Genomic DNA, 22198 nt, shown 5'->3' with positions numbered 1-22198 from the left:
CGAACGCCGGGCCCTGATCAGAATGAAGGGTACCACATGCAAAACTCCCTATAAAGACACGCAATTCTTTGATGACAGTCCTGGCATCCGCACTCCTTTGTGGCCACACCCACAGAAAATGTGTGCACGAATCCACTGCAACCAAGATGTACTTGTACGCAGTATCAGAGGTAAAAGGACCGCAGTGATCTAAATAAACACACGCAAGTGGTTGATTAGATATATGCAGCTGCGTTGGAGGTGGACGCGCGACAGAAGAAGGTTTAATCTGTTGGCAAATGTCACAATGAAGTACATAAGCCCACGCTTGTTTATACAAACCGTACCACCAGTAACGTTGCTGCAAAAGAGACACAGTTGCCGATACTACAGCATGCGCAGACGCAACACCTTCGTGGGCAGCCGTTATCAAAGCTGGTCTGCAGTCCGCGTTGGGAATCAATCTATCACCAACGTCGTTAATCCTCACTAACGGGTAGTTATCAGGACTTAAGTGATAATGGTATCGAGAAGGGAAACCTCTAGGGAAGTTTGTCCCAGTCTCAGAAGCAGCAATAGCTGCCAAGATGTCAGCATCAATCTTAGATTTTGATCTTGTAACTGCTGCTACTAAATATGTCGCCACTGCGGTTTTTGCTGCCTCGTCAGCCAAACTGTTACCGACAGCATGGACACCAACTCGTTGGTGACCAAGAGTGTGAATTACATTCACAAGTGGCAGACTCCCTTTAAGTTCTGCCACCCGAGCCCAAAGCATTTTATGCTTCACTGTGCCACCTTTGGAATCACGAAAACCATTCATAATCCAAAAAAGCAAATTGTCGTTGTAAGATTGAACACAATAGTAAGAATCACTCACTATAAGAGTAGTGACCCTGTGATCAGCAAACTCAAGTGCAAGCACCAGAGCATGAAGCTCCGCCAACTGTGCGGTACAATCACCCAATGACTGCGTATGCACTGCATCAGATTGGAACTCTCCATTTACGAAAGTACCGACTACAATTGCGCAAGCCGCTGAATAACCGTGCTTTGATACAGTTGCGGGTTGCGCCGACCCGTCAGTGTATATGACACAATGGTATTCCTCGATGGGTCGCAATGACAGAGGAGCAGGAAGAACGAATTCATACTCCAAACTCTCCTGAGTCTGCAACGCCGCGTCAAAGATGTATTCGACGTCAGGCGAAGCTAAGGAGGTCGCCCATTGTATCCACCTTGGATGCAAAGCCTTGGAATTCGGTACACTAGCTTTAGTGACTGCTTCGAGAGCAGGAAACGGTGTTACCACTAGCATGCCCTTTCCTTGTGATAGCGCTCGTTCTTTCAGGATCGCCATCTGAACTGCTGTCAAGACTTTTTCAACAGTGGAAAATCGCAGCTCAGCCGAAGTGTACAGATGAGACTTGTAAGCAATGGGGACTGTGTCGCCCTCATTAAACGTTAAGTACGTGAAACCCTCCACGCCTGGAACAATTCTAATGACCAGGTTGGTGTGATTATCACGAGTTTTTAAATATTTAGTAGTAAGAAGATCAGTCTGCAAAGAATACAATGCAGATGAATGCTCAGGCAGCCAGCAAGATTTGGTAAAAGTTGGTTGTACCAAGGCGTAAAGCGTCTTGATACGCTGGGCATAATCAGGAATGTAGGAACGACCGAAATTCAGAAAGCCCAGCAATGATTGTAGTTTTTTCAGTGTCGTAGGGATACGAAGGCGTGCGCATTTCTCAAGGAAGTGCGGTGCCAAGCCTCGACCCTCATTATTGAGTTCGTACCCCAAGAATAACACTGTGAATTCAGCAATGTGGGACTTCTTAAAGTTAAACTTGTAACCGAAGTCTGCAAACATAGTCACTATGTTATCCACACGAGCTAGGTGTGGAAGCAACTCGTCGTCAGTCAGATAGATGTCATCAACATACGAGTATGCCTCCGTGTCTACCATCTCCAAGAGAGAGACCACGCGAGCAGAAAAAACTCCAGGGCTGTTTGTATAGCCCATCGGGAGCCTCTTGAACAATTTTTGTTTTCCACCCGTTGTAAATGCCGTCCACTCATAACTATGAGGGGCCAGGTTATGGCAATAAAAGCCATTGGACAAGTCGAGCGTGGTTTTGAAACGTTTTCTCACAAGACTATCGACGAGAGCCGAACTATGAGTATTTTGTACCGCACACGTCCAGCAGTGCGAGTTTAAGTGCCGGTAATCCAAAACTAGGCGGTGTGACCCATCAGGCTTCGTCACAGTGAATAAAGGATTATTCATGGGTGACACACATGTCTCAATCACTCCTTGATATTCCAATTGTTCAAGGATGGACGCGACGTGAGATCTTGCCTCGCGACGCATGGGGTATTGGGGTTGAGGCTGGGGATCGGACCGCAATGGAATCTCATGATTGGGAGAACATTTATCCCAGCCAACCTGATTACGATACAACGCAGGTGCAAGCACCTGTGCCCACTCCCCGGCTAACCTATTAGACTCATCCGTGGGCACTGCGTGCCCAAAGGAAGGAAGAATAACTTCCTCTCCCCTTGGAGCGTCCAAAATGAAAGCAGGAGGCCAATCTTTCTCCGCCAAAAGAATATCATAGGTGGTGGTAAGATTGTCCCAAAAAACCACTTTAATTTTTCGTTGTATTTCACCCTCAATATTAAGGACTATTTCAAATAATCTTTCTGGGGGAGCTACGCGAGTATCAGCAGTTTCAACTGTCACATAAATGTCAGTTGCTGTCGCCTCCAGAAATGGACGCAATGCTTGCCGCACTACTGTAACTTCCGCCGCGCTGTCTAGCAGCGTTAGTGCCCATGTCAGGTTCCGAAGCTGTGTCCGTACCATCTGAGGCATACCTCGCTGAGATTGAAGAAACTTTCTTTTTCTGAAACGGTGGACGTTGTCTGGCAGTGTCTTCCTGCTTGCCTTTACCGTCAGTCTGGCGGGGCTGGTCTCGACCTTGAGTTCCCCGTCCTCTCCCATGCTCTCCACCACCAGTATGAGAAGTTGATGTGTCCTGTGAAGAACGAGGAGAGCGTTGTTCAGAAACCTGAAACTTATCAGGTGACTTAATACGAGTACGATCGCGCAAATCATAAGTGCGTTCACTATACGACTGTACGGTGAGGCAGAACGAGAAACCTGTTTCTGTTGCTGTTTTTCTTGTTTTTTGGCTCGCCAACTCTGTTTCGGAAAGTTGGGCTTTTCGTCTTTTCTAGACGAACTCACCTTAGTTTGCTGTACTACATCAGGAATTTTGATGGTGGGTTTCACGCCTAAAGCACTACATCCAACCATCCTATAGGCTTTTGCAATAATTTTTGCGAACTCCCTGGGTCTGTCGGCTGCATCCACAAGTTCCAGCAAATTACCAACTTGGAACTGCATGGCATCTCCTTTGAGGTTGCCCATTACCATGGAACAAACCACATCGAAACTGTCGACAAGCCTCATTCCTAACTCAATAGCTGCCTATGCACCATGATTGTCTTGGACTTTCTTGATGACGGAGGGTAGTACAGCCATAGACGGAGTGCCGTAGCACTTCGAATAGGTCGCAGCAAAGACTTTGCCCCAATTATCACAATCAATAATATCAGGGACCAGATCCTTTGGCAAAGTAATGGTGAGTATCCTGTGTTTATCCACAGGAGTAGTGTTTGGAAACACGGCTTCCAATTGATCAAATTTTTCAGCAAGCCAGTAAGGAAATTCATCCTTACTTAAGGGGCACTTGCCGACAACCGCATTAACCATAACAGGGCTTATCACCACCGCGTGATGGTGATCAGCCCCGTGCCCAGCAACCGCAGGTGCTCCCACCTGTACTGTGCGTGACACATACTGCACTAAAGCCCTATGGACCGTAATCAGGGCTGTGTGAAGCGTTCGTAATTCACCCACTCCCACCGTTAGGTAGTGGGGGTGTGGTGTATATCCGGCCAGTACCGGCCAAGTGGCCCCTGCAATGGACAACGGGCCCATTCTCGCCGGTACGGCCTCATGGGGGAGGGCGCCATTAAACCAAATTGTATGCTGCCAAGCAGAAATGGGTATTTCCAGCGTCCTATATGGGGCATAAACCGCAGGCACGGGTGTGGCTGTATATTCGTGGAACAATTTATCGTTCGCATCCACCTCCTCAAAGGTCACCCAAGAGTAAAACAACTCATAAGGGTAGGTGGCATCAGCACTTCCCACAAAGACCACGGCCATCCCGTCATCAGGTACCCCATAAGCTCTCAAATGAGTGCGGAGAGGAACCCAACTATGAACGGGAATATTGACCGCCATAAGGACACACTAAAGAGCAACAACGATATTTACAGTAGCACTTTGGCTTAAAAGTTTGTAACCTTTTTAATTATCAAGCTTCAAAGAACCTTTAGTCAAAACCCTAGGTAGGCTAAACCGTCACTCCCGTTCTCCGGAAACGAGAGTGAGGGTAGCTGTGGACTAAACAAGACCTACTAAGGCGTCTCAGATCATAAGACCAAACGTTAGGTGCGCCATGTTGCAGGGATTCTGCTTATGCACAGAACTATGCGCAGGAGACCAGGACCTCAGAGAATTGTGATGTACCAGAAACTCCCCTCAGAACCAAGAACCCCTTATCCGACTAGCTTAGTATCCCATTCGTTAGCCTAGATCTAGCTAGGCGGTCCCAATGTATAGACAAACCAGAACAAGCGACTTAGTTATTTATCAGGAGTCATGGGAATCCGAAATACCTGTTCGTATCTATTTGTCAGTCCACAACAGAATAATACAGACACGGTAAAGTTTAAAGAGCTTATTTTATAAACCTTGTGTCCTAAGTTGCAGTACTTTGGCTAACACTAGCAGACAAATGATACAGATCAGAACCATAAGCATTGTTATAATAACCATATAAAATGAAAGGAGCAATCATACTAATAATGACAGTGGTATACAGCCACACTCCTTTCTCTAGAATCTAATACATTATTATTAGACTAATAGAAGGTCTCTTAGGCTAACAGGGAGGACCCCATACCGTATAGATCAGCTTAGTAGAATCACATCAAAGGATCAGCTAGCTCTCTCATGCATCAGCTCTTCTGTTCGAATGAATATAAAACCAAACTGTTCTGCTATATTAAAGACACTTGTCCTTCAGATATTGGCAGCGGCATGTATGATATGTCTAAAAAGTGGTACTATCAATCTAATCACAACACTCTGTACCTTCTAGTGACCCAGACTCGTTCTTTACATGATGTACAGACCAAGGGCACATTTCACTGTTAAGAATGTAAACCAACAGTTTGTTATCCTGTGAGGCAAAGTCGAGTCAGCATTTCCAAAATGAATAACAAATAACAACAGTGTCGTGTGCAGCGCAGCAGAAACGACAAGCTGACTTGCTAACAATTAGCTCGGTTATGCTAACTTAGTGTTGTAAATAGGGCGTGGCTTAATCCATCCTACAAAGGTTCCTCAGGAGATGTGCAATTGATACACAAGGAACGAAGGTGTGAAGGTTCCTTATGAGGCATGCCAGTGATACACAAATTGGACAGTAGAAGAAGTAATATGAGTCTGTAGGAGGTCTCGTAGGTGTGAAGTATTCGAAATGCTGGTGATAATTCCAACCCGGCAATCAGCACGTCTCATCAATCATAAAAACGGGTGTGAATTGGTTAGCTTGGTTGTCAGAAACAAAAGAGAATGGTTCCGCGAGTAAAGGATGAATATGAATCCAAAAGGTAGTATATTCAAGTATTATGAGGTCAATGCAACAAAAGTGCGGTAGAAAGATCGATCACAGCGATGGTAACGAAGGGGCAAAACACAAGTGTGTGTTCATTACGTCTTTTTGAAGGAGGGAATCATCGCGCGTCCTGGCGGCACCCGTGCTGACGTGTGCTGGGAAGGGATATCTGCTCTTGGGCTTGAGTGCAGAAATGTGATAAGGTCTGCCTTGAGCGCTTTCCTTTTTTGAGTCATTGTATCTCCAGTCTGAGTTCTGGGCTTCTGTTATAACACTGTTCCCAAATGTCGTTCATTTCTCAGCCAGGCACGGAGGGTGTCATTTCTGAATGCCCAGGAGGAGATGCCGCTGGTCCAGGGGACATTGCAGGCTTATAGGGGGGAGCAGTTTAGTTCCTTTGGCATAATGACATTGGGATGATGTAGTCACCTTTCTTCAGGCTGTTGATGAGATGCACCATGTAAGAGGCCTGTCAGCAGTCCCAATTTGTTGTCTGGGCACCGACTGAGCATAGCAGGGCCTCTGTTATTGTGCGAGAGGCCCAAGACTGGCACTGTTGATCTGAAGTTTGTTTCCGGTAGAAACCGTTTTATCCTTTTTCAGGGGGGGGAAAGTAATCGCATGCACACTTGGTTTGGTTGGTGATTTGCTCATTAAATGAGTGGTCCGAGTCGAGGAAGAATGCAAAAAACCAGGGCGTGAACATGAGGAAGGGTGCCTGCAGCCTGGGTAATGGCACAACTTTATAATCACCCTCTGTCTAAGCAGGAGGAGGATTCTGCTCATGAACATGAATAAGGCGGTAGCCACTGCTACCCGTGTCACCGTAACCTGGCCGTTGATTCCCTTTGAGCCACCTTAGCAACCCCTGGTCTCTGGAACAAAATGTAGGATCAAAAGTAGATTGAGCTGTAAAGACCTCTGATTTTTTTCTAACTTTCCATCCTTTCCCTTCCCCTACCCCTCAGTAGCTAATCAGGGGTTATTGTGGGGCTAAGGGCAAACACTATGATGTCATTGGGTTTGAAGGGTGCGTCACTTCTGCTACCACTGGCATTTTGGTGAATCTACATCATGGCATGGCACAGGTTGGTGTTCAGGAAGAGGGGACAGGGCTTGGTTTCCTTGGTTGGGATCACAGTACACAGCAGGCCTGAAATACAGAGGGGCTTATCAGAGCATGGATCTTGTCTTCAAACCTACCTTTCTTTAACCTGGTTTTCTTTTCTCCTTTTCAGTGTGTGCGATATTCATCACAGCAAGAATGGCCATTGCAGACATCAGTGTCGGTGAGTGAGTCCTGCGCTGTGCTGCCCCCTGATACTGCGAGTGCGGAAGCTGCTGCATGTGTTGAGATACACCCTAGAGTGCTTTGGGGTGCTATAGGAGGGTAGCCATGATGTGTCATCCTTTGCCAGGAGGAATCCATCTGAACTCTGGGCTGCATGATGCCCTGATGTACTTGGTCCAGTATTCTTTGTTTTATTTTGGCAACAGTCCAATCCTAAAGCTGGGAGTTCATTGCCACCAGTTGTATCTGGCCGTTATTCCACCAGTAGAGCCACTAGTTTATTGTTGAGAAAAACAAATAGTAAAAATAAGCAAACATTTTTTTTTTCCCCTTGAACCTTTATCCTAACACAGCAAATACATGGAGAAAACACTTCAAAGGTATTTTAGCACTGCCTAAACTATTACTAAATGATTTTTTAAAGTAGATAGAGGCAGAATTACCATGATATAAAGTAATAGAGGATTTTACAAATATCCTGTATATAAGTATGAACTCCTGGCTCTTTCAAAATCTGAAAACACAAAGAATGGCTTTTATTATTCTCTGAAAAGGTGGCTATCCTAGCAGAACCTGTACTGTTGGCTCCAGACCTCTCTCGCCCCCAGGAGGCAAAACCCTGATAAACACTGCTCAGATTCAAGGGGCTTTGCAACTTGTAAACAAACATGCTGTGAAAAGAAATGTGTCTCAAGAAATCAAGACTCTGGCCTATTTTTGGTGCATGCTTCTTCAGCCATGAAACCATGTAACTTTCAGCTCACTGAGCCATGAAGCCCCTCTACCCAGCTATCAATCACACCATCAAAAACATTAACTATCGCTGCTTCAAGGTACCAGTGACCATATGTGCAGCCATGCTGCCCCGCTGCTTGCATTTCAAACCTCCGTTCCCCCAAAGACAGTCCCAAATTTGAACAGAGTTGCATTTGGTGTTGAACTGCAGTTTGTGTGAATACTATACCACACCTAGAAAACCACAGAGTAAAGGGGCATATCAGCAAGGGCCGGCGATAATTATCGCTCAGCGCTCTTAGTGTGAGGATAATTATCGCCGGCCAACTCTGAATTTCATCGCGGAGATAGCGTGGTAACAGCAACGCTTATCTCCAAAGCGATAAAATTCAGAGCGCAAGCTGGCAATTGTGAGATTATTGTTGGAAAAACAGCAATAATACCACAAGGTTTGGCAATAGCTTGATAGGGATAGACATACTTAGCCATGATATCCACCTTACATACGATATCATGGCTAAGTCAGAAAAATACCAGGCGTAAAAAAGAAGCGTTAACCGCGGTTAGCGCTGCTTTTTTTTATCTCTAACCGGGTTAGCGATATCCTTGATAATAGGAGAAATGTCGCTTAGCGACATTTCTTCTATTATTTTACTCTGGAACGCCCCCTTTGCATCTCATTAGAGATGCAAGGGGAAGCATAGAGTAAAAGGGTGCTAACATGCAGATTTGCGTGTTGGCACCCTGTTGCTGATAGGGTGCTAGTTTTATATCTGCTTTTTGGCTTTTAAAGCCGAAAAAGCAGAGATAAAGCCCTTGTTGATATGCCCCAAAGTGAGTAAAATGATGCACGAGCCGATAAGAAACGAACCGCCTCTGCAGGCGTGTCGCGGCACAGTGATGTACACCGTTCTAAACCAGGATCCTGGTTGTGCACGTATAATCGGCCATCCCTAAACAATATCTTACTCTGTTCCAACCTTGCTGGCCTCAATCCCAAATGATTCCCATCTGAACAATAGGAAACCGAATTAAATGTAAATTCAGCAGTCGGTGAGCAGTCAAGAACCGTAGACAATACCAATATATGGGCATACTCCATGCCCATTTCCTGCTCTCCTGTCTCTGTCATCTGTTGATTGCCCAGCATTTGAAAACAAATGAGTGGCTGTTTTCTAAATTCATGTGTTGGAAGTATTGAAATGAAACAAATGATGTAAAGCAGGTCTTGCTGTTTACATTCATCATTTCAAGCATTAAGTGCCTGTCTGTATTTGGGCACTGTTTACATCAGCACCATCACTGGCCAGTAGAGGAGGGAAGAATGAAAAGGAGGTGTGAAGGATGAGGAATGAACAACCAGGGATGAGGATGTCCCAATGTGGACAGATCAATGTAAATTTGAAGTCACTATAATGTCCTCATTTCACTCCTCACTCTTTTAAATGCGTGATGGACAGTGAGAGGGGGACAGTGAGAGAAGGGCGATGGATGGTGAGTGCCGGATGATAAATGAGACTTCAGGGGTAAGGAGGCAGGGATGAGAAATGAGGAGTAGCTGAGGAATGAAGTGTGAGTGAGAGAGGGAAAATTAGCGAGGAATGAGGGTTTATGAGTGAGGAATGATGTGGGAGGGATGATGATGAGTGAGGGATAAATGGAGGTAGAAGAGTCAGGGTTGATGAGCAAAGGAAGATGATCTATTTCACAAACATAGATGATGTACACTGGTCCATGACACATCAGAACATGTTATCCTTCTCAAGCATCTCTGAGGTTGGACAGGAGCAGCGGTCCAGGATCTTCACTGAACTGGGCAGCATCACTTCTTTAAAAACATTACCAATGGATAGGGCTTAGCACGTACCGAACCATCCCGATAACTTATAGGTGATACCAAGTTCTGCCTCCAATGAGAGCTCAGTTCCGGAAATTAGGCCAAAATCCCAGAGTGCTTGGATCACATCCAGCATCAGAGGAAAACTTCCTCTGCCTCAGTGCGTCCAAAGTAGAAGTTTATAGGGAAAACAGCACCTCAGCGGCCCTTCGCCTTGTTCTTTGGTGGTAGCCTCAGCGGCGGTCCTGAGTGTGGTATGGGATTCCAAGCTTTCCTTCACCTAGAAGAGCACACAGTCAACTACACTTGCTCCTGCAGGGCCAACCCTTCCCTCCAGGCCCCACTCACACTGGAGCTGAACAGACCCTTAACTGTGCAAAGATACAACATAAGTTCAGGCACGTCTGGCCAAAAACACATTCAGAAACAACTGCATGCAAGACTGCTCCTAAATTGCTACACTGCTTACCAGTGGATCAAAGAACAACATTCAAGAACAAATTCACCCTCACTAAATGCTTTAATCCTGGCTAGAATCTGCAGTCAGGCAGGCACAGAGAGTAGGTGTCGAGTCTAGGCAATATGTGACGTTACAACGCATACTAAAAACACGCGTGCCATTAGAACGTGAGTATTACTACGCCAATACTTCTACAATGACCTACCATTACAACAAAAACTTTTACCTCAAATATGCCTTTACCACGCATGCCATTACAACGCAAAGACCAAGCTTTCCTTCACCTAGAAGAGAACACAGTCAACTACACTTGCTCCTGCAGGGCCAACCCTTCCCTCCAGGCCCCACTCACACTGGAGCTGAACAGACCCTTAACTGTGCAAAGATACAACATAAGTTCAGGCACGTCTGGCCAAAAACACATTCAGAAACAACTGCATGCAAGACTGCCCCTAAATTGCTACACTGCTTACCAGTGGATCAAAGAACAACATTCAAGAACAAATTCACCCTCACTAAATGCTTTAATCCTGGCTAGAATCTGCAGTCAGGCAGGCACAGAGAGTAGGTGTCGAGTCTAGGCAATATGTGACGTTACAACGCATACTAAAAACACGCGTGCCATTAGAACGTGAGTATTACTACGCCAATACTTCTACAATGACCTACCATTACAACAAAAACTTTTACCTCAAATATGCCTTTACCACGCATGCCATTACAACGCAAAGACATGCGTGGTAACGGCATACACTTGGTAAAATTTGTTAAGGTACGTAAATATAAAGATACAAATATATATGTATGAATGTGTGTATGTATGTGTATTTATGTGTGTGTATATGTATATATGTGTGTGTATATATGTATATGTGTGTGTGTATATTTGTGTGTGTGTGTGTATAGGTTTGTGTGTGTGTGTGTGTGTTTATATGTATGTGTGTGTGTGTATGTGTGTGTGTGTGTGTGTATGTGTGTGTGTGTGTGTGTGTGTATATATATTTATATATATATATATAATACCACCTAAAACCCTAAAATTACCCTTACCACCTCAATACCCATACCCACCCTGACCTCCAAAATTACCCTTACCCTTCTAATACCCATACCCACCCTGAACCCCAAAATTACCCTTCCCACCCCAATACCCATATCCACCCTGAACTCCAAAATTACCCTTACCACACCAATTCCCATACCCACCCTCAACCCCAAAATTACCCTTGGCACCCCAAAACCCATACCCACTCTGAACCCTAAAATTATACTTACCTTATATGTAAAACACATCTGCCTTTACCATTCATGCCTTAACAACAATATTTGTTGTAAAGGTATGCGTGGTAAATGCATTGTGTTGTAATGGCATGCTATGTAATAGCATGCGTTGTAACAGATTCATTGTAATTGCTGTTTCCCAAGTCCAGGGCGGTACGGCACAAAATTACGAAATTTTCACCAAGTGACTTACATATTTCTCCTCCACCAGTGCTCAACATGGAGACATTACTGCAACCAGATTTGTTGCCATTAGCCCGAACCTTCCCGGCGTAATAATTGTATGTTATGGAGCCATGCAAATTAGGGTAAAACCTCATAAAAATGGGTGTTCACATTTTTTAAAAACAAGACAAATGGTTCCATTAAAAAATGAGTACAATTTGTACAAAAGATATTTGTTCCTGTTTGACACACTGCGTATTAGGAGATGAGCACTCATTCTACTCTCGGCTGTTTGCACTTCACCTCAAATTATGCCAAAACCGTGATCAGGAGGTATTAAGGTTTCTGCGAGAAGCTGGGTTAGTATATGCTGCTCCCTTATGTAAGTTTAGCACCCTGCGCTAAACCATGAGACCCTTATGTTGATTTTAGTGGTTTAAATAATCATAGAAAGCTCTGTGGAGAGCAGCCTTCAGGCATAATCTAGGAGGAGTGCAAAGCAGTTCGGTTTACCAGGATCTAATCCTTTAGTATAGTCTAAATGAAAAAGAACCGCACAGTGTACTTACAAAAATAGATATTTATTACAATCACTCACTAACACTTTATGGTATCTCCTACCCAGAGATATACACATTGCACAAAATACTTTGGTCATAGAACAGTCAGTAGCACCAATTTCAGTGGTCCCCAAGGGGAGACCAGACCATATGTCAAGATAGGGGATTACAAACCATGACCTAAGTCGAGACTGGACCCAGGAGGCGTAGAAGAGTCGAGGACCCAAGGAACCACCCCAGGTGAGAGTCTAGGAACCCCATGACGGTCATGTGCAAAGAGGATACACAACCACATACTCGGTACTGATCAGTTGGTACGTTGCGGTTGCTGTCTTACCAAAGATGGATGAAAGAGTCAGTTGGAACCCAGAAGTGAGTTCAAGTCAAAGAATACCTGAGAGCAGAGGTGACAGTCTATGCCACTCAGGGGTGACCAGGAGGCATGGAAGACGAAGGCCCCTTGAGTTCAAGGATGCAGGTAAAAAGAAATGAAGAGGAGCTTCAAACATTGTTGCACCAAGTCAGTAGCTCTGACTGAGCTACCGTGACGTTGAAGACAGCAGAGTTTGTCAGTTCCAACCAACCTCGTCAGCGTGGGACAGTTATAGCGGGGACAGACTTGTTGACAGAACCTTCAGATGCGTCCAACTCTGTTGGCATGAGTCGGTTGGGACAACCGATGCGGTTGCCGTGCGATGAAGCGATGCAGCGGCGCAGTGCCCAGGGGTTCTGTTGTAGAGACCCAAACAGGGGATACTGGCTTCAAACATCGATGAGAGGACAGGTCGGGTCTTAGAGGACTGCTGGACCACCACCTGTGTTGCTGGGCCTTGTGGAGTCCGTGTGAGCCTAGGATCAGCAAACCCGTGAACTGTGTTGTGCTGCCTGCGGATGCAGGGGAGTGACTCCTTCAACCCGAGGGTGATTTCTTCATTTGTCTTTGATGTCCACAGGCCTTGGACTGACCTGTACGGAGCACTGGCATGGATGTTGGAGTGAGCTTCCAGGACGAGGAGGCCAGAGCAGCAGGGATCTTCCCAGGTGTGGTCTCAGTGCCCAGGGTGAAGTTCAGCAGTGTTCAGAGCACCCAGATGGTCGAAGTAGCAGTGGAGTTGGATCTAAATTGAATCCCACGAAAAATCTAGGAATCCGCCCACAGGTAAGCCCGTAAGTACGCTAAAGTGAGGGTTGGGACAATACAGGGATCCCTCCCAGAGGAGGGGTTGGACAGTTGGGAGGATACTCCCATGTCCTTTGTCCAGTTTCGCACCAGAGCATGCAGCCAACGGTTCCCTTATCTGGTTTGAGCTGGAGTATGCAAGGAGGGCACCAAATGTGCCCTTCTAGCAGACTATGTGGCACTGGCAAGGGCCCCCACCCCGGCCTAATACACTAAACCCTGTCTGGGAGGTGTTCACACCTCCCTGTGAAAGGAAACCTATTGTCATACCTTCCCTTGCTTGGTCTTGGCCCAGCAGCAGGAGGGCAGAATCATGTCTGGGGTCGGCAGCAGCACTAGGTTGCTGTCAGGCTCTGTAAGATCTGTCCCAGAGCATGGAGGGCTCCCCAGAGGGGCCCAACCGTGGATAGAATTATACCTCCAACACCGGATATGGTGTTACGGTATGATTCCAACATGTTTGATACCAAACATGCCCAGGTTCGTTCCAGCAAGTTTAGTGATGGTCATCGTGTAATGACGCATGGCATCTCTATATTGTAACGACGGATTCACTTACAAACCTCGGAGAATGGACTCCGGGGTTTGTAGGGGTGGTCTGCTCGTGCAGGGCCACCCTCACACTCTAAACCAAGCAACCGCAACCTGCCTTTGGGACTGAAAGGCCTGCTAGAGGGGTGACTTATAGGTTCCAAGTGCAGTGACGTTAGATATAAGGAAACTTATATCTTTCGTGAGGGGTGCACGCACCAATTCGCACAAACTTCAATGGCAGGCATGTAGTCATAGTTTGGAGGGTCCCATCGTGGGTGGCATAATATATGCTTCATCCCAAAGGGGACCCCTGGGGTACCCATGCTCTAGGTACCTCAGTACCATTTACTAGGGACTTAAAAGGGTGCCCCAGTAGCCAAATAGGAATGTACCAGATATACACCATAGCCATTGTAGGGAAGAAGCACAGTGACTGGGGTCCTGATTAGCAGGATCCCTGTCAGACTAGTCAGAAAAGTTATGACGCCAGCAAAAAGTGAGGTTAACCATGAAAGCAGATACTACAGTCTCAAAATGAGTCTTAAACAAATATTGACGGCCCACACATCAGGCCGAAGAATGTTATAGAGCAGAATCTTTTTTGGTTGTTGTATTGGTACAATGTTTCACTACTAGTTGTAGATGCAGGTCATGGCTGTGTATGAGGACTCATCTATAAGCACCTTTCTTAGTAGGGATAAACTGAACTTCCTGTCGCCACAAACAAACCAGAAAGGGTCAGGTGCATACTCTGGATTAAAATGAAAGGAGTCGAGCAAGTACAAATTACCATTGTGTGGTTATCCCCCCAAACTACCCCTCTGTTTAACATGTACACTATAGGGACGCACTGCTGTCACTCTGCTGTTACACTGCTTTGCCTGTACATAGTCGGGCATATTCTCAAGGATCTATCGCCGAGTTAATGGCACATTATTCCAGCCAAAGTTGTGATAAACGTATCGCCCCAATCACAAGCTGATGTTAACAGCCCACAGCACCAGTTTACTCCAGTATTGGAGCTTTCATAGATTCACATGCCTGAATCATTCCCCGTCGTCGAGACGGGAGTCTCCGGTACATAAAAAAGCATTGCTTAGTAGTATAGCAAACTGAAAAAAGGCCTAGGCCCATTTTCCTTTGCAATCCATAACCTTCGTTATGTAAAAAAGGACTAAACTTGTCTCTGAACCAATCCGAGCCTCTCACCCTCTAAAACACTCCTGAGAGAACCTTCTGCCCCTCAGATTTTCTACCGCACGTTGTGCTAGGGAGTCTCCTTTGAGCTCTGCTCAAATTCTACAGTTGGTTCTAGATTGAGGAGATTTTTCAACTGATTTTTCTTCATCATCTTCTGGAGAATGGCTGATAAGGAGAAGAAGGGTTTCTTTAGAGCCTGTGCCACCTGTTCAAAGAAGAGGTTATATACTGACGACCCTCATAAAGATTGTATATACTGCCTTTACCCACACCATCAGGCAAAGGAGTGTAAGGTATGTCGTACCTTTTCTAATAAAACTCTGAGGGATCGTGAAGGTAGATTATTAATTTGGCTCCAAAAATTTAAGACCAGAAAGGACGTTGTGTCTAATGACAGCGATGAGGCGTCAACTGCTTCAAGGAGGTCTCAGAAGAGAGGTAGATCTCCTCAGGCTCATACCTCAGGGGAAAAACCTGAGAAGGCTCTTAAAAAGATCACATCTGGGTCTTCAGAGCGCAGTCCCTCAAAATCTCCTCAAATTAAGGAAAAGGAGAGTAAGGGTCATGCTTCAGGGGTAAAACATTCAAAGAAAACCAGTTCAGAGCCTTCAAAATCACCCCCTAAAATTAAACATACGCTTAAAAAACCAGCCTCTACTTCGCCTGAAGAGAAATTGGAAAAATCTGCATCGTCGACGGGATCGTCGACGAAGAAAGTAGCGTCGTCGACGAAGAAAAGTGAGATTAAGGTCATTATTAAACCTATACCCTCGTCGACGATGGCATCGTCAACGGCAGTGTCGACGACGACGAGCGTCGACGACGACAGTGACGACGACCACAACTACGTCGTCGACGGCATCGTCGACAACAGTGACGACTGCATCGTCGGCAACGATGACTACAGCGTCGACGGCGGCATTTGCGACGACGGTGTCGTCGGCGGTTACGATGGCAATCTCGTCGACGGGCTCGTCGACGAGAGAAAAAACGCCAGAAAGATGGGATTTTGCCAGGAAAAGAAAGATTACCCCGGACATGACATCTCCTAGTAAGGTAACACCTCTGGTTCCATCCCACTTGTTTGAGGAGGAAGACTCGCAAGAGGAAGATAATGACGGTCCTTTTGGTTATGCAAGTAGCCCCTCTCAGTTACACGTTAAATGTCAGGAAGATGACTGGGAGGATGATTATGGGGGTTATCAAAACCGCCCCCGACAATATGATCAGGAAGAGATGGTGAGTGTTCCAGCTTCACTACTGACTGATTTGCAGTTCATGTTGGACGACTATAAGAGGAGGCATCCTTTACCTCATTCTACCCAAAGGATTCCAGTGACTTCGTCACACTCTGTTCCATGTACACCTGTGCGAAGACAAGAGGCACCGGTTCCTGTGCCAATATCGCCATTGCCGCAACCGGTTCTAGACACATCTGACGATGAGGAGCAGGGGGAGATAATGTACCCTAGTAAAGAATGGGATGATTATCTAATTCCGTCCCCTTCATCTCCTTCACCGAGGCCTGTGGATTCTCCTCCGGAGGACATCGGAGGGTTCCATAATATTATGGAGAGAGCCGCACTGAGATTTGCGCTCAATTTGTCGTCGGACAAAACAGAATGCTTCTTGTATGATTTCAAAGGCCGTTTCGAAAGTCGGTTAGATCTCTTCCAATTGTGAGTCATCTATGGGAAGAAGGTCTCAAGGTTATGGAGACGCCGGCAACGGTTACTCCAGAGCTTGCTAGACTGGACAAGAAATACAAAGCGCCTTCAGATGCTCCGGCTTGTTTACTAGGTCACCCCAAACCGGACTCCGTTATAACTCAAGCGGCGCAACAAAAATCGAGGAATCCGTCCGCTCCAATTTCAACGCCACCGGACAGAGAGGGTAGGCGCTTGGATAATGCAGGGAAGAGGTTTTTGTCCATGTCTGCCCTTCTGGTCAAGGCGGCAAATGCCCTAGCCATCCTGGGCATGTATGATAGGCAAATGTGGTGCGACCTATCACCATACATAGACAGCATACCTGAGGCTGACAGACAGGAACCAGGAAAATCCTCCAAGAAGGTGAAAGGACTTCGGCTGAAGTCATAGATTGCGCAATGGACATTGCGACCACGGCCTTCAGATCTTTGGGAGGAGCGGCTGTTTTGCGCAGACAAGGATGGTTGAGAGCGACATCTTTTAGGCCTGAAGTCCAGAATAAGATCTTGGACCTTCCTTTCAATGGAGAAGATCTGTTTGGGAAGCATATTGATGAGGCCTTACAGAGTATCAAGAAGGATACGGAAACAGCTAAATCTCTGGGAACATTGCAATATAGAAAAGTTCCTTTTCGTGGCTCAAGAGGTAGGGGCCAAGCCTCCTATAGAGGGGGTTACCAACAGGGCCGGTATTCTTCCTACTCCACATCATCTCAGCCATATCATCAACAATATTCAAGACAAACAGGAGGTTTCACAAAATCTACTCCTAGAGGTCGAGGAGGTCGCCAAGGGAAAGACACCACCCAGAGACAATGACAGTCTGGTGACACCTATTCCTCATATGTCGCATGTTCCCCTGGGTGGAAGAATTTCCTATCATCTTCAAAATTGGCAGAAAATAACGACGGACCAATGGGTCCTTAACATAATACAATTCGGTCATACTCTAGAGTTTCTGGAAATCCCCCCTTGTATTCCACCAAGATATCAAGAGGTCAAGTATTTGCATCAGATGCGTCAAGAAATGGGAGCAATAGAACCGGTACCGAATTCCCAGAGAGGAAGGGGATTTTATTCCCGTTTTTTTCTGATCAAGAAAAACGTTCTTCAATGGCGCCCCATTTTGGATCTCAGATCCCTAAATACTTACCTCAAGGACAAATCCTTCAGAATGATCTCCCTCCAAGATATTCTGCTGCTATTAAACCCAGGGGATCATATGACCAAACTGGACTTACGAGATGCGTATTTTCATATTCCAATCTATCCTTCACACAGGCAGTACCTTCGTTTCGTGGTGGCCGAAGATCATTACCAATTCAAGGTACTTCCTTTTGGTCTGAAATCAGCCCCGAGGATTTTTACAAAATGCCTTGCTCTAGTGGCAGCGGTTCTAAGGAGACAGAAATGCCAAGTATTTCCTTACCTCGATGAATGGCTAGTCAAGGCTCCATTGGCAGCGGCAGCCCGGTCGTCAACAGGGGCTTGCGTGGAACTGTTTGCCAGATTAGGTCTGACTCTAAATGAAGAGAAGTCAACTCTTCAACCGTCAAGAAATATCACTTTCTTGGGAGCAATTCTGGATACGGAGGTAAACAGAGCGTTCCCCTCCAAGGAGAGACAGTGGGGAATAATATCTCTATCCCAGGCTTTTATAAAAAGAAAGTCTCTTTCAGTACGCAAGTACAAGTCATTGCTGGGAACGATGTCCTCTTGCATTCCCCTCGTACCTTTCTGCAGGCTAACTATGCGGCCGTTACAAGAGCAGCTAGATCTTCAATGGCATCAAGCGACAGGATCCTTCGAAGATATACTCCGAGTAACTCCGATCATGATCCATGCGGCAACATGGTGGACCCCAAAACGAAAAATCTTGCAGGGTCTTTCTTTCCTGACTCAACCAGCTCCATTAGTGGTTACGACAGATGCGTCCTTGGAAGGCTGGGGAGCATTCCTTCAGGATCTGCAGGTCAGCGGTTACTGGAAATTGAATGAACAGCAATTGCATATCAACCTCTTGGAGCTCAGAGCCGTCCGCTTAGCATTGTTGGCGTTCCTGTCAAGGATTCATGGTGCAGCCGTGTTGTTAAGAACAGACAACACAACAGCAATGCACTATTTGAACAAACAGGGAGGAACAAGATCACTCTCCCTGTCTCGAGAAGCCCAGTTGATATGGGAATGGGCTCTACGACACGAAGTATCCATTACAGCGGAACATCTTCCGGGGGACCAGAACACCAAGGCAGATACTCTAAGCAGACTAAAGTCTGTCTGTCACGAATGGGAGATCGACAACGAGATTTTGAACAACATCTTCCAGAAATGGGGAACTCCGACAGTAGATCTTTTTGCGACAAGGGAGAACAGAACATGCCGGTTCTTCGCAAGCTAGCTTCCCCAACGGGGATCTTGGGGGAATGAGTTTTTGATGGCATGGTCAGGCATCTTTGCTTACGCCTTTTCTCCAATTCCCCTCCTGCCGCAGGTTCTTATGAAGATCAAGAAAGAACCATGCAGGTTAATCCTGATAGCTCTGTGGGGGCCCAGACAACATTGGTTTGCGGAGCTTCTTCTACTGTCAGAGGCGTGCCCGATTTGCCTGCAGCCGATACCGTCTCTTCTGACGATGTTCCAGGGGGAAGTTCTTCATCCGGATCCAAAATCTCTGCATTTAGCAGCCTGGCTCCTGAATACTGTGAATTTCAACATCTGAACATCCCTACGGAGTGCAGGGAGATTCTATCTAGAGCCAGAGCGGATAGTACAAAGAAAACATATCGGATGAAGTGGAAGAGGTTCTGTTTATGGTGCAAAAAGTCTAAAATTCATCCGCTGCATTCGGAAGCTCACGAGATTATTCCATACATCTTGCTTTTGGCTAAGTCAGGTTTGGCTCATGCATCTATAAAGGTACACCTAGCTGCAATTTCACGCTTCAGAAGAACTGCCTCTGGTCCATCTCTGTGGTCTGCTAGAGTCATCAAACAATTTATGAAAGGATTGTTCCGAGTTTTCCCTCCAATAAAACCTCCACCACCTCTCTGGCAATTGAACATTGTTCTTTCCCAGTTAATGAAACAGCCCTTTGAGCCAATTCACAGGGCAGAGCTGAAATTTCTATCGTGGAAAGTTGCGCTTCTCATTGTGCTCACTTCAGCCAGGAGAGTGGGGGAAATTCAGGCTCTCACGGCCCAGGAGCCTTTCTTGCAATTCAAGGAGGACAGAATGATACTCAGGACTAATCCAAAATTCATTCCAAAAGTTCCAACTGACTTTCATTTGAACAAACCATTAATTCTCAAAAGATTTTTTCCACAACCATCAACAGCTGCAGAAAGAGCTCTCCACTCGCTGGATGTCCAGCGTTGTTAGAAGTACCGATCCAGGATATCTGCAGGGCGGCGACCTGGACGAGTACGCACACCTTCACCAGGCATTACTGCTTGGATGCAGCCACAGGGAGAGATGTGGCGGTGGGAGAAGCGGTGCTGAGGAACCTTATCCAGTAACGGTGAGCCTTCTTTACCATCCCTCCTTCCTTTATTGTCTAATTTTGCACATTTTATTGTTGTTTATTGTATTGGATGCCTTTTGCAAAGTATTTTTGATATGTGGTATTTTTGATATGTGGGGAAAAAATGTGTTTTATTTACTGCTATTCTGATTCAGGCATGTGAATCTATGAAAGCTCCAATACTGGAGTAAGAAAACAAGTTACTTACCTGTAACTGTAGTTCTCCAGTATTGGACCTTTCATAGATTCACATGCAACCCACCCTCCTCCCCTGATAGGCTCACTTCGGATTTAGGACAAAGGGTGTTATTGCACAAGTGCACGAAAATCTGAGGGGCAGAAGGTTCTCTCAGGAGTGTTCTAGAGGGTGAGAGGCTCTGATTGGTTCAGAGACAAATTTAGTCCTTTTTTACATAACGAAGGTTATGGGTTGCAAAGGAAAATGGGCCTAGGCCTTTTTTCAGTTTGCTATACTACTAAGCAATGCTTTTTTATGTACCGGAGACGGGGAATGATTCAGGCATGTGAATCTATGAAAGCTCCAATACTGGAGAACTACAGTTACAGGTAAGTAAGTTGTTTTCTTACCCGCGATAACAACCGCAAAAAACATCGCCACAGATGACCACCGCAACTATCTCTAATGAGATGCAGAGTAGGCGTTCCCGTGCCAAAACCCATGACAACACCACTCCACAACGACCAGACAGAACTGCGATAAGAACACAAAACAGGTGAAAAGGCGTGTTAGCACCAGGAAAATAACACCTGCTCTGACCTGGTGCAAAGTCGGACCACAGGCGGCACCACAAAAGGGAGCACAGCCCAGAGCCACACCTGAAGAACAGATGCATCCAGGCAACTGGACATGCAGCCCGGAGGGCCGAAAGGGCAACAACACCTGCCACCACCACCGCCAGGACAACACCTCCCCGGCACCCTCGACCAAAGACATGCCACATCAGCTACACCTAAACATGTACAAAATAATCCGCTTGATGTCGCACAATCCCAACTGGTGACATGCATGTGTCGTCACAGAAATGAGCATCACACATTCACTGTTGAAGCAACAAATGAAACTTTATTAAAATGAACACTGAAATGAAATGAAGACACATGTCAGCTCCCCTCGGGACATTCCGTAGGTCACAGCCTGCAAGACATCATGATTAGAATGTATGTCCTGCGCTCATCAAAGGACATAGAGAGAACGAAGGAGAGAGAGAGAGGAAGAGAGAGAGAGATAAGGAGAGAGGGGAGAGAGGAGGGGAGAGAGGGGAGAGAGAAGGGGAGAGGAGAGAGAAGGGGAGAGAGGAGGGGAGAGAAGGGGAGAGAGAAGAGAGGAGAGGGGACAGGGGAGAGGGGAGAGGAGAGGGGAGAGAGGAAGGAGAGGAGCGAGGAGAGAGGGGGAGAGAGAGAGAGAGGGAGGAGAGAGAGAGAAGAGGAGAGGGGAGAGAGAAGAGAGAAGGGGAGAGAGAGAGAAGAGAGAAGAGGAGAGAGAAGAGGAGAGAAGAGGAGAGAGAGAAGAGCGTCGGAGAGAGAAGAGGAGAGAGAGAAGAGCGGGAGAGAGAGAAGAGAAGAGAAGAGGAGAGAGAAGAGAGAGAGGGAGGGGGAGAGGAGAGGGAGAGAGGGGGGAGAGAGAGAGGGGGAGAGGTAGGGGGGAGAGGAAGAGGGGGGAAGAGAGAAGGGAGGTGAGAGGGGGGAGAGGAAGAGGGGGAAGAGAGAAGGGAGGGGAGAGAGGGGAGACAGGAGAGAGGAGAGGGGAGAGAGAAGAGCGGGGGAGGGAGGGAGAGAGGGGGGAGAGAGAAGAGAGGGGAGGGAGGGAGAGAGGGGGGAGAAAGGGGGAGAGAGAGGGGGGGGGTGAGAGGGGGGAGAGAGGGGGGAGGGGGGAGAGAGGAAAGAGGAGAGAGAAGTGGAGAGAGGAGAGAGAAGTGGAAAGAGGAGAGAAAGTGGAGAGGGGAGGAGAGAGGGGGAGAGAGGGGTGAG

At 46.5% G+C, this 22198-nt stretch overlaps 1 protein-coding gene across 1 annotated transcript in view; it reads left to right on the top strand.

Moving 5' to 3' along the window:
• Positions 1 to 22198, top strand: part of LOC146782629 (transmembrane protein 272-like) — a 363502-nt gene that overhangs the window by 116431 nt on the left and 224873 nt on the right. The window contains exon 3 of the mRNA XM_085636846.1: positions 6977 to 7027. Coding sequence (XP_085492972.1) covers positions 6977 to 7027 — 51 coding nt within the window. The remainder of the gene's footprint in view (positions 1 to 6976; positions 7028 to 22198) is intronic.

Source organism: Triturus cristatus, chromosome 12 (genome assembly GCF_964204655.1).
Source record: "Triturus cristatus chromosome 12, aTriCri1.1, whole genome shotgun sequence".
Lineage (NCBI taxonomy): Eukaryota > Metazoa > Chordata > Amphibia > Caudata > Salamandridae > Triturus > Triturus cristatus.
This window is presented reverse-complemented; position numbering and strand designations above follow the sequence as displayed.